Source organism: Mercurialis annua, linkage group LG3 (assembly GCF_937616625.2).
Source record: "Mercurialis annua linkage group LG3, ddMerAnnu1.2, whole genome shotgun sequence".
Classification (NCBI taxonomy): domain Eukaryota; kingdom Viridiplantae; phylum Streptophyta; class Magnoliopsida; order Malpighiales; family Euphorbiaceae; genus Mercurialis; species Mercurialis annua.
This window is the reverse complement of record NC_065572.1, coordinates 10646656-10660099: the sequence shown is the minus strand read 5'-3', so window position 1 is coordinate 10660099 and position 13444 is coordinate 10646656. Positions and strand designations below refer to the sequence as shown.

General features: G+C 37.5%; 1 protein-coding gene across 1 annotated transcript; it reads left to right on the top strand.

Annotated features, from left to right (window-relative positions):
• The first annotated feature begins 9942 nt into the window (after positions 1–9942).
• LOC126672242 (uncharacterized) lies at positions 9943–13232 on the top strand. Its single transcript, XM_050366191.1, has 8 exons — positions 9943–10029; positions 10117–10267; positions 10646–10961; positions 11004–11244; positions 11327–11799; positions 11926–12243; positions 12327–12426; positions 12504–13232. Exons 1-8 carry the CDS (start codon positions 9943–9945, stop codon positions 13230–13232), a joined length of 2415 nt encoding a protein of 804 aa, XP_050222148.1.
• Positions 13233–13444: the final 212 nt, after the last annotated feature.

Here is a 13444-nt window from a genome sequence, read left to right as displayed (position 1 = left end):
GATCGATCATATCATTTCTTGGATTGCAGTCACTGTGAGTTGTACTTTTACTTTCATGTATTAAAACTATTTGATGTATATATATATATATACTGTTTTCACGCATCGCACTATATATAATTGATTGAAATCTTATATGTTTATTTAATTTCTATATATGAGAACTAGTATGCGATCCGAAGAAACTAGCTACCTATTGGGTGTCAATAGGCTGTGTGATCACCAGTATCGAGTCAGTCTAGTATGTTTGCATTTGAGAAATGATGTGACTCAGCTGGGAGCTGATGATGATTATGAAATTTACGATTGGGTTTATGATTTCGATACGAGTGAGCACTCGGCTACGGTGTAGTCTGGAGTCCCCGTATCTAGTGGCTGGGCCACCAGCGAGTTGGACTCGCGATTGATATTTACGATTGGGTTGAATGATAATGATTATTCGAGAAATGTGTCGCATGCTAGGATATTAGTTTCACACGGATCAAATACCTGTCTATATGTTTTATATTATTGTTTTCTTGAAATGCGATGCTATGATTTTATACTAATACTGTTAGTAAATGACAACTCACTCAGTATTTTCCCAAATACTGACCCCTCACCTTTGATGTCTTACAGGTGCTTAGTTTGTGGACCTAGCTAGAAGCCAGTTTTGAAGTGCAGAAGTCATCTATATATGTTAGTTTATGACTTCTGTAAGTGCTGCAGTAGTGGTCCTGCGTCAATAGAATAGTAGCCTAGATAGCAGTTCATTTTTGATTGTATATATTAACTGCTGTCATTGTTTAAATGCTTTTTGATAGGCTACGCGGTTAGTATATGATCCACGGCCCCAGATGCCGGTGTGATGTTTTGAGACACTAACTGATGTATATAGTACCGCGAGGCCAGTTCGTACATGGTACGGTAACTAGAGCCCGCGAGGTTTTGAAACAGTTAGTGTATATGTTTGATTACGTGATATATATAAATGTGTTGCTTCCGTTGGTTAATGTTTAATGTATTCATTTATTATTTGCAAAAAATTAATTGTGATTTTAGGCTTGCTACGGGTTCCGGAGCTACCACTCCCGTTCCCTAGCGCCGGTTGCGGCTCAATAGTTTTGGGTCGTGACAATGTTGGTATCAGAGCAGTTGGTCCAGTTACCACTGCAAGTTTGTTTCAATGTTTGTTTGAGAACAGTTGGTCCAGTTACCACTGCTAGAATTGTTTGACTGCTTGTTTGACTGGGAGTATTTGTCAGTAAGTATACCTAGGAACTACTGCAGCAAGAGTCAGACCGTAGTTGTCTGTTATTGTGTGATATATGCCTTGGTAATATGTAGTATGACGCGCGCGAACCAGGACAATTAAGTTAGTAAGTGAATAGTATTTGTTTATACGGACGACGAAAACAACTAAGTATTTATTGCTTATACTAGGAGATAGAAAGTGGTTATGTGGTTGCAAATTATGGATGATTGAGATGGTAAAAGTGTTTATTACTTGCGCTGAGGTTATTAAATGGATATTTGTTGCGAATTACGTGCGACTGGATTAAATGCTAAATGGGTACAACATTTTATAAGCTGATTTTGGAATTGCGTGTGAAATGGGCTCAGATGGTCGCTTACGTTCGAAATTGTTTCTTTTCAGCATGTCTGGGCAAAACGGAGCTCAGTCGCATGCTGAGGAAGAACGGGAGGAAGCGCCTCCTATATTTCAAAACGGGTTTCATAATGAAGTAGGCGAACCATCTGGGGTCCATCAGAATGGATTCCACGCAAATATTAGAGCATCACCAGAGATATATCAAAATGGTTTTATGTCTGTGTCAGAGATAGGTAGTTCTTCTGGAAACAGAGTTAGAGAACATTCGCCGGAGATTGAATACAGCGAAGAAGAGGAAGAGGAACCGGAGGAAGATCCGGAAGAGGATCTTGAAGAAGATCCTGAGGAAGACCCTGAGGAGGATCCTGAGGAGGATCCAGAAGAAGAATTAGAAGAAGAAGCAGAAGAGGAAAATCCTCAGGAAGAAGAATATGAAGAAGAAGAGTTAGATGAATTAGATGTCGAGGAATACAGAGGTGACTATTTCTGGTCAAGTGTGCGGAGATACCGCAATTTGAGGGAAGATGCAGACATAGCTAACGGTCAGGCGCAAATAGCCCTAAATCAGGTTAGAAGGCAGATGCGTTCATTTTCTAGAGGGATGCTGACTGTAGGGGCGTACTCTACTGATTTTCTGCGGATGGCAGAGGGAGTCCCTGATCTGAACGAAAGCAATATAACTATTAATCGTAGATATGTCAGGGGCTTAGGACCTCAGTTTGATGAGCTGTATGAGCACGTGGACGAACATTTCAGTACGCTTACTACAATGGCCCGTAGGATTGAAACAGAGCATGAATGGTCGGGTGATCCGGTACGACCTTATTACTTTAGACGTGAGTACCACCCAGATTATGTCAGTACGTCCTCCAGAACTACAACCAACCCTTATTTTGTGCAAAGAGGTGGAAGAAACTCTGGTAGAACAGTTAGGGGCCGACATACAGGCGTAGTTATTAGGGAACCTAATGTCCCGCGTCAGGCACCTCCAGGTATTAGCAATTTATATGCTTTCAGTAATTGTGTTTATGTGTTTGTATTACTGTGTTTATATATCTGTTGCATTGCATAATAGAATGTCAATAATAGGGTATGCCTACAGGATAGATCCTCGGAAAGCGAGAACATATAGGAAGTGTTGTAGTTAAACACGCGCCTAATAAAAGAACAGATAAACATAACTCACAAAAACAATAATATAATATACACCACATAATACATTTGTAGTGAACGTAATTCCTATATTACGTTCTAGAAGCTGTAAAGGGAGAAATGGATTGCTTACAGGAAGTCGATGTGAAACATCGGTATCTGCGTCTGTATATGACGTAGAATAGAATGTTGCAGAAGTGGATATGATGATTACATCAATATAGAATTTTGAATTTAATTGAGTTATCGGAGATATAGAGAAAGAAGTGATGTGACATACGAACAGTCTGTAAATGACAGTAATATAAAAATATGGCAGCAGTACAAAAATTTGAAATATATCCAATAAGTATAAAGAAAGTCGTTAATAGTCGCAGAGCGTATAATCTAGAGTAAGACTTACGATTTTATGAAAATGTTGAAAGCTTTTATGATTTTTCAAAGTACAATTGTGCTCAGGCATCGCATGTGACATTGCATAACCACGATAGAAATGCATAAAAGAAAATGATTTTTAAAATGTAGATCATGCATCATATCTTTACAATGCTAAAGGAAATGTGATTTTGATAAACTCCTTGGTGATGAGAGGTGACATCACTCTGAGCAACAATTGTACTAACGATTTTAAATGATTTATGAAAAGTGATTTAGAAAGAGCTGCGCAGCCAAAAGAAGTTTTGAATTTTTTTTGTTCAGTAAGTAAACTCGGATATAAAGCCCTGCGACGAAGAATAAAAGATTCTTATTAAATAAGAATAAAAATTATAAAAGAAACCTCAATAACAGAATAAAGCCATATTAATAATTATTGCAACAAAGCTAGCGGAACCAAAGAAGAATGTGAATAAGGAATTGTTGCCAGAGAGCATACGCAGATAAGCTGCAATGCACTGGCCATACTTAAGGATACAATATTTATCCTTATGATTGAACAAAGGATGAAATGACAGAGAGTCGTGTTAAAAGAAGAAGTATAACGAATACATAAGAGTGATAAATGTAATGATTATTCTTATGTTGAGATAAACGAAGTAGCAATCCAGAGTCATAATTGGAGGAAAGAGATTAAAAGTGTGAAGGACGAAAAGATGATACTATAAATGATGAAGCAGGTGATTTTGCAAGATATGAAAGTTAGAAATTTGATAGATTAAAAGAGATAATGATGCTATATGACCGATATTAAGTAAAGTTACTAATATTAGTACTAAGAATTATAAGTTGCATTAACAAAAAGGAGAGAGGCACACGTATAGACATACGTGTCAATAACTGTAAGAATGGTGGATGATATGAAGAAAAATGTAAGGGTAAAATGCAAATACCTCAAAATTTAGTAAGGTGATTAGAAAAGTGAAAGTTCTAGAAATACGTCATAAGGTTTGTCAGAATAGAACAACAGCAATAGAACTGCTATAAACGAAGGAAAGACGTAACAAATATAACAAGTAAAAGACAAGACAAGAGTCGATACTAGTACAAAGAGATCAAGATATAAGTGTTAAGGAAGCATAAAGCGTATAGGACGACAGTAAGTTGAAATTATTCCTTGACTATGGAAATTGTAAAGTAAATGGAGTATAAATATTAGAAAAAATCGGAAAACCCTTCAATAGAAGACGAGAGATAGAATAAGAAAGAAGTTAAATGAAGGTTAGCTAACGAGAAGGATTCTCGAAACAGTTAGACTTAAAAGAAACATGCGAGATTCTTATGAAGTTATTATAAATAGGGAATTGTGACATAAAGAAGAGACATTTTTGACTGACAAGTCAAATAATGACTCGAGAAGATTTTTAAGGACTAATCAGAGAAAGTCAAGAAGATAAAACTACCGGTAGTATAGGTCAACGAAGACGATCGTATAATCTATACGGTTAAAGTCAACACAAAGAGAAGTACATATAGCAATGGGGAATGTACGAAGGATCACGACCAACAGAATAACATAAAGTTCACAATAGCTTAAACAAGGTACAAGTTGAAAGAGATTAACTAATCAAGAATGAAATATTAGATAACTGCAGAGAGAAATAAGAAACGACGATAAACAGCTAAGGAAGAAAGATGATATCGCTAGATGATAGCAAGGATTAAAAGTCAAAGATTGTACTTATAAGAGAAAATACTCATAGAAGTATGAATGAAGTAAGTACGTCATTAAAGAGGTAGCCAATACGTCGTGATTATTCACAAATGGCGACCCGATGATGATTAAGAAGGAAACAGTTTACTTGGAGAATACCGAGTGAGGATTAATCGACGCTAATAAGGACAGAAGAAAGATCACAACTAGTTGCACAAGACATCAGGATTACGATATCGGTGATACGCCTTGAGCCACACTATTTTAGAAAGACGACCAATAGGACAAAGGTAACAGTAAGAAGATTCTCAGTTATACTACGACAAGAGACTACTATGAGCAAGATAGATAATCGATTAATGATAAGTACGAAGTCACAGCTATACGTGAAGAGCTAAGAGCTAAGTAAAAGAAAAAGACATGACTGACGCGTAGTAATGAATGTCAAGGAAGGTATAAGAATAATTGTAAGGTCCCAACAAGTTTTATGAAAATTCGAGGAAGAATTTTTATAAGGGGGGAAGAATGTAATACCCCAAAATAATTAATTAGCTAATTGGACCACGTGTCCAGTTTTCAGTCGCAGAAGTGGCGATATTGGAAAGTTTTCCGATAAATAAGTTTTAGTAGGTCGGTTTTAGAAAAGACTATTATGGAGAAATTTATATTATATTTCAATTCTAAAGTTAGAATCGGAATTTAAAGGAAAAATGGCAAGAAAAGTCCAAAATAGGGCACAGGAACCAAAGTGGTAATTTAGCCACTTTGTGTCGAAAATAGAAATATTGGATTTTGACGGGAAAGTGTTAATGTCGGGCTTTGTATTATTTATAGAATATAAATAATACGTATAAGTCGTAATAAAAGAGTTTATCGATTTAGTTATGGACTAAATCGTACGATTGAAAAGTTTAAAAGATAAATGATAATAAAGAAAAAGAATAAGGATCAAAGTGAGCTTTTAACCTTAACATATAAGGTTTTAGAATTGAATCAGAAAGAAGGAAGAAGTATCCAGAGAGAGCGAGAGAAATTCATTCGATTACGTCGTTTCGCCGCCGTTTCTCCGTTCAACGTCCGATTCGAGCGATTCAAGCGGCGATTTCTTCAGAACCGAAAGCTCTATCATTTCCGGTCATCAAATTAAGGTAAGAGGTCGGGTTTTGGTATGAAAACGATGGTTTGTTGGCTGTTTTGAGTTAGGATTAAGTTTAAGTTGAAATTTGACGTTTTTGGGTTTATTATGGTGTTTTTGAAGAAACCGAGATATGGGTATCGAGCGTGGGTATGTTTAGCACGTCGGGATTGTGGCGAAACCCCGGAAAATCTGATTTCCGGGGCTGTGCACGTGGTGCACGACCGTGCACCACGGGTGCACGAACGTGTACTGGAAGTACACGAACGTGCACCTAGCAAGGTACACAATCGTGTACTGAAGTACACGAACGTGCACTTTTCATGGTGCACGAACGTGTACAATAAGTACACGAACGTGTACCCCTGTGGTGCACGAACGTGTACTTGGTTGCACGATCGTGCACCCACCAAAATGCACACCCGTACACCCCAACTCGCCCCCACGCGAATACAAGCTGTAATTGACCTAGGTGTTTGACGTTTAGAGTAATTGGACGCGAGAGGACGGATTTCGGACTTGGAAAGTTATTAATCTCGAGATTATCTCGACATTTTAAATGAATAATAATAATAGGAAACGTCAAGGACGTTAAGCGATTCTCAATCATGAGAAATAGTATTAGCTTAGTCGTTTATACGACTCAAGTTATTGAATACGTAAATAAGTATAAAATGAAACTAAATCCTAAAACTTAAAAGTATTATACGTATAGGAATACGAGAATCACGCCTAATCATTAACAATTTATCAGACGTGTCAATAAGTAGTGGAATCAGTAGAAGCGGACTAGCGAGAGCGTACCAACAGATCGATCATATCATTTCTTGGATTGCAGTCACTGTGAGTTGTACTTTTACTTTCATGTATTAAAACTATTTGATGTATATATATATATACTGTTTTCACGCATCGCACTATATATAATTGATTGAAATCTTATATGTTTATTTAATTTCTATATATGAGAACTAGTATGCGATCCGAAGAAACTAGCTACCTATTGGGTGTCAATAGGCTGTGTGATCACCAGTATCGAGTCAGTCTAGTATGTTTGCATTTGAGAAATGATGTGACTCAGCTGGGAGCTGATGATGATTATGAAATTTACGATTGGGTTTATGATTTCGATACGAGTGAGCACTCGGCTACGGTGTAGTCTGGAGTCCCCGTATCTAGTGGCTGGGCCACCAGCGAGTTGGACTCGCGATTGATATTTACGATTGGGTTGAATGATAATGATTATTCGAGAAATGTGTCGCATGCTAGGATATTAGTTTCACACGGATCAAATACCTGTCTATATGTTTTATATTATTGTTTTCTTGAAATGCGATGCTATGATTTTATACTAATACTGTTAGTAAATGACAACTCACTCAGTATTTTCCCAAATATTGACCCCTCACCTTTGATGTCTTACAGGTGCTTAGTTTGTGGACCTAGCTAGAAGCCAGTTTTGAAGTGCAGAAGTCATCTATATATGTTAGTTTATGACTTCTGTAAGTGCTGCAGTAGTGGTCCTGCGTCAATAGAATAGTAGCCTAGATAGCAGTTCATTTTTGATTGTATATATTAACTGCTGTCATTGTTTAAATGCTTTTTGATAGGCTACGCGGTTAGTATATGATCCACGGCCCCAGATGCCGGTGTGATGTTTTGAGACACTAACTGATGTATATAGTACCGCGAGGCCAGTTCGTACATGGTACGGTAACTAGAGCCCGCGAGGTTTTGAAACAGTTAGTGTATATGTTTGATTACGTGATATATATAAATGTGTTGCTTCCGTTGGTTAATGTTTAATGTATTCATTTATTATTTGCGAAAAATTAATTGTGATTTTAGGCTTGCTACGGGTTCCGGAGCTACCACTCCCGTTCCCTAGCGCCGGTTGCGGCTCAATAGTTTTGGGTCGTGACACTTGATTTTAGCGACGAAATTACAGTCCGTCGCTAAAATCAAGATAAATTAAATGCATAAGCTTTCATCTTTCTCACCATTTCAGAAACCTAATTCTAAAAAAAAAAGAACTGCTGCCACCGGTCACCCCCGTCTTCTTCCATCTGGTCCACCGGTCACCCCCGTCTTCTTCCATCTGCTGCCGCCGGTCTGCCTCGTTGGTCTCTCTCCTCCTTGGGTCTCCCTCCTCCGCTGTTCCCCGCTGCTCCTCCTCTTCCTTGCTGCCGGAGCCAAACCGCTACCCACGCCAAGCCGCTGCCGTCCTCCTCTCACCGGCCACCGCACAACTGTAAGTTTTTTTTAATTAATGTATTTGTTAACTGAATTTAGGGTATTTTTAGGGTTTAATATTGTTAAATTAATTGAATTGTTAGGTTAGTTTAATTTATACTATTAAATCAGAATTAATTTAGGTAAATTTATGTTTAATTAGTTTAGTTAAATTATTGTAGGGGTTAATTTAAATGTTAATGAAATGGAATTAGTTTAGGGTTTAATTAATTTGTTAGATTAAATTAATTTTTATTATGTTAATTGGATTATTATAACTAATAATGTTTAGAATAGAAATGTTATAGAATATAATGTTTAGATTATAATTTTTAGTATAATTACATTATAATAACAATTTTTAAAATTTGATTATTAAAAATAGCTTATAATTATTAGAGTGTAATTTAAAAATATGTATTGGTGGTACGTTAGGAATTAGTTCGTTAATTTAGGATTATTTAGTTAATTTAGAATAATAAAAGAATTAGTATCTAATAATTTTAATTAATATAAGTGTAGTTAGTATATTTGAATTTGATAAAATTAAAATAATTTTAAAATTGTTTACTATATTTGTAATTATAGGATCAATTGGTGTGTTGGATATTTTTTAAAATGTACTGTTTGCTTGCAGAATTTTCCTGAAAAATGGGTGATGCTCATTTTAAGGGAAAATGCTGCCGAATTTTCAACAAGTATATAATAACTATTTGATTTAATCAGTAATAGTATAATTTTAATTATTTAATTTTAGTGTTATAAAAAAACTAATTTAAACTATTATTGTAGGTTTCTGTCTTGTTGTATGTGTACATCGCATCTAATGTATTCATATCTCCTTTTTATTGCGGTTCTGCTCTTCAACAAGTAAGTATTACTGCATTTTTTATTCAATTTTAATTAGTTAAAGTAAATTGAATAACAATTAAATTTCTTTAACAAAGATTTTATTCCCACCGAATAAAATCTTTTCTAGCCGTAGAAACTCGTCCCGTGTGTTTAAGAGATTGAACGATACGGGATTGTACGTGTGTACAGTTTGTGAAACTGCCGTCGTCTGCGTAATTTGATCACGAAAAAAATATATGTATGGATATGGTATAACAATATTTGGTAGTTTTCTGGCGTATGTTCTCTGGGTTGCTATTTAATATAGGTTGTGTAACGCTTATTCCATACGGAATATAAAATGAGTGTTACAGACCCTATATTATATAATGCACCTGGGAACGACGCCGGAAGGCTGCCGAATATTTTCACCGTATTCATACATATATCGTGATCGAATTATGGGGCGCCAGTTTTACGAATGGGATAGGACCCTACCCTTTTAGCAGTCAATTACATTGACTTTGCTACGTTGAGCTTATGAACCAGTACCTAATTGTACGTCTTCTAGAAATGAATCCGGACTGGAGTTGGATGTATACAAGGCATGACAAAAGCTTCCTGCCTCCAGATATTTTCCCTAATCTTGAAGATTTTGTGAATTTTGCTATACAACATCCAAAGTGTATGAGTGGGGAAGAGATAAAATGCCCATGTTATAGGACAAAGTGTAGAAATACGAATTTTCGAGATGTAGAAGTTGTGAAACTACATGTCTTGCAGTCTGGGTTTGTTCCACATTACTATGTCTGGATTCACCATGGTGAGGTGAATGTCCCTCCTATTGTTCAGCCGCCTAATGAATACGATTACTATAATGAGGGAGGGGGAGATTTAAACTCCGGTTAGAGAATGGTTATTGATGCTGCTGGTCCTGAAGTTTTTGAGGAAGAGACCCTGAATGAAGAAGCTCAAAAGTTTTTTGATATGATGAGTGCGGCAGAAGAAGAAATATGGCCCGAAAATAGCAGACACTCACCCCTGTCCGCATCTGTTGAAATTTTGGATATTAAGTGTCGACATCAGGGGTCGATATATTTGATTGATGACACCTGCCGTTTATTACAAGAACTGCAACAAGAGAATAACAAAATGCCAAAACATTTTGCTAATATTAAGAAGCTGGTGAAAGGTCTCGGGTTGCCGGTTGAGGTTATTGATTGCTGTTTGCACAACTGTATGATTTACTGGGGGGCGGACGAGGATTTAACTCACTGTAAAGTTTGCACATTTCCTCGGTGGAAACCTGTTACGAAAAGAAATTCGGCCAAAAGAAGGGCTAACGTTCCGTATAAAAATATATTTTATTTCCCTTTAACTCTGAGGCTGCAAAAGTTGTATGCTTTCAAAGCCACGGCTAAACATATGACATGGCACGCCGAACATGAAATGGAAGACGAGAAGATGTGTCATCCTTCTGACTCTCCGGCTTGGAAACGGTTCAGTGAGTTGCATACAGATTTTGCAGATGAAACAAGAAATATCAAACTAGGCTTATGTACTGACGGGTTTCAACCATTTGGTTGTTATGGAACACAATATTCTTCCTGGCCAGTCATTGTGACGCCGTATAATCTGCCTCCTGGCATGTGCATGAAGGACGAGTTTATGTTTTTGATAATACTTGTCCCCGGACCCGGAAATCCAAAAAACCATATGGATATTTTCCTACAACCGTTAATAGCGGAGTTGAATCAGTTGTGGGAATCTGGAATCCGGACGTATGACATTCAAAAGAGGCAGAATTTTCAAATGAGGGCGGCGCTTATATGGACAATTAATGATTTTCCCGCTTATTCAATGTTGTCTGGGTGGAGCACATCAGGAAGATTGGCATGTCCGCATTGTATGGAAAATACCGAGGCATTCACGTTGCCCGAGAGTGGTTAACAATCCTGGTTTGATTGCCACAGAAAGGTTTTACCTATGGGTCACCATTTCCGTCGGAACGTTTCTGAATTCCGAAAAGGCAAACAAGTAAAGCACAAATTTGGAGGTGTGAGGACTGGAGAAGAAGTGTTAGCAGAGGTAGATGGTCTGGGGTTTAAGAGGGCTTATGAGAATAATGCTAAGGCTACGAATGCTGAATTATCTAAAGGCCGTGGTTGGAATCGAAAGAGTATCTTTTGGGATTTACCGTATTGGAAGACAAATGTAATCCGGCATAATCTCGATGTCATGCATATTAAAAAAAATTGACAACGTTTTCAATACCGTGCTCAATGTACCCGGTAAGACGAAAGACACGGCAAAATCTCGGGCAGAGTTGAATGGGATTTGTGATCGTCCCGGCCTAGCACAAGATCAGGAAACCGATAGATATCCAAAGGCTTTGTATGCTTTGGATCGGGATTCAAAAAAGATTTTGCTCGAATGGATTCAAAAGTTAAAGTTTCCGGATGGTTACGTGTCCAACTTGTCAAGGTGTATTGATTTAAACAGTTTGAAGATGATGGGCATGAAAAGTCTTGACTGTCACGTCTTCATGCAACGACTTTTGCCAATTGCTCTTCGGGAGCTTCTTCCGCCAGAAGTGTGGGAGCCTTTAACAGAGTTGAGTATCAACTTCAGAGAATTAACTGCCACATCGCTGAAAAAAGCAGATCTTGAGAGATTGGATCTTGATATCCCGAAGATACTGTGCAAGTTGGAACATATTTTTCCGCCGAGTTTTTTTAATTCGATGGAACATCTCCCCGTACACCTTCCGTATGAAGCTATGATGGCAGGACCTGTTCAGTATCGTTGGATGTACCCATTTGAAAGGTAATACATTTACAGTTATATTTCCTTGATCGAGCATTTGGTACATGAACTAATTATTTGATTATGCAGGTACCTGAGAAAACTCAAAAATAAGGTCTCGAATAAAGGCAGAGTGGAAGGAAGCATCAGCAGTGGATATCTATTAGAGGAAACAGCAAAATTTGCATCTTTCTATTTCACGGATGGTGATCCGATGCTACCATGTCGGATTCAAAGAAATGAAGTTTGCGATATGGACGTTGATGACGACGTCGACAGATTATCTATTTTCAAACCGAATGGGCGACCTGTAGGTGCTTGTTGGAACAGATATCTAGATGATGCTGAATATGTTGCTGCCCGAAACTATATTCTTCTAAATTGCCCTGAAATCAAACCTTACAGAGAGTAAGCCTTAATATACACATTTAAGTTCAATACTGAAGAATCTTATCCAAATTGTATTAATTTGCTCGCATTCTTGTAAATAGAGTTTTTGAAGGCGAGTTGTATGAAATCAACCCCGAAATCACACCGACCGAAGTTTTAGTAAAGTTGGATAGTGAATTCGCCTTTTGGTTTGAGCAATATGTAAGTATTGATGTTGTTTTATTGTCGTAGTTGTTCATATTATCGTGTTGATCCGTATAACTGCTATTGTGCTACAGGTGAAAGACCCCACTGTCTGTATCAATCCTTATATTTTAAGTCTTGCAAAAGGACCGCTTAGATCGGTCAAAACATTCAAGGGGTACTGTGTTAACGGGTTTAAATTCAATACTGAAGAATATGGGGAGGATCGGGTTACCATGAACAACGGAGTCTGTGTAAAAAGATCACTCTACGGTCCGGTTGAAAGCGACTTTTATGGAGTTTTAATTGACATTATCGAGTTAGAGTATCCAGCTCTACCAATTAAAAGGACGGTTTTGTTTAAATGTAATTGGTTTGATCCTACAAAAAAGGTCGGTATGTTAGTCCATCCTCGGTATAACATAATGGATGTTAATCACAGAAAGAGGTATAACAAATACGAACCTTTCATTTTAGCTGAACAGTCCGATCAAGTACATTACTTACCCTACCCAAGCAAAAAACGGGACAAGAAAGATTGGTGGGCAGTGTGCAAGATAAAGGCTCGCTCTGAACTTGACATGCCCGAAAGAACTGTCCCAACATTTCAAGATGATAGTGCAGAACATCCGCTCGATGTCAGAACTAATGAAGATCCGACAAATTTAGTTGATGTGAATGGCGAGGCCGACGAGGATGCACTACACAACCCAACAACATTAGAGACAGAAGCTGATTATCCACCATCCTCATCGGACGATGATGACATTGGACTGGAAGATAATATAGATATTGCGTTATTTGTTTCATTGTCATTTCTGTAGAATTTTGACTTTCCGTTACGTTCATTGTTGTATTGACTTTATTTTGCTATTAAATTATGTGTTTCAGCTTTTATAATGGATGTGTTTATTTTTTTTCGTGTGGAATATTGTTTTATAATCTTTTTTGCAGCTATGAGAGGCCGAGGGGGTAGGGCCACAGGCCAAGGACGCGGACGCGGCGACCCGAATCAGGATCCACCTGAGGTTGAGCA

What these genes read in the sequence shown, in the direction of transcription:
- LOC126672242 (XM_050366191.1), top strand. Translation starts at nt 9,943, where the DNA reads ATGGTTATTGATGCTGCTGGTCCTGAAGTTTTTGAGGAAGAGACCCTG. An exon ending in TTTTTGATATGATGAGTGCG is followed by an intron (nt 10,030 to 10,116) that starts GCAGAAGAAGAA and finishes TGTCGACATCAG; the next exon opens with GGGTCGATATATTTGATTGA. An exon ending in TGATTGCTGTTTGCACAACT is followed by an intron (nt 10,268 to 10,645) that starts GTATGATTTACT and finishes CTTCCTGGCCAG; the next exon opens with TCATTGTGACGCCGTATAAT.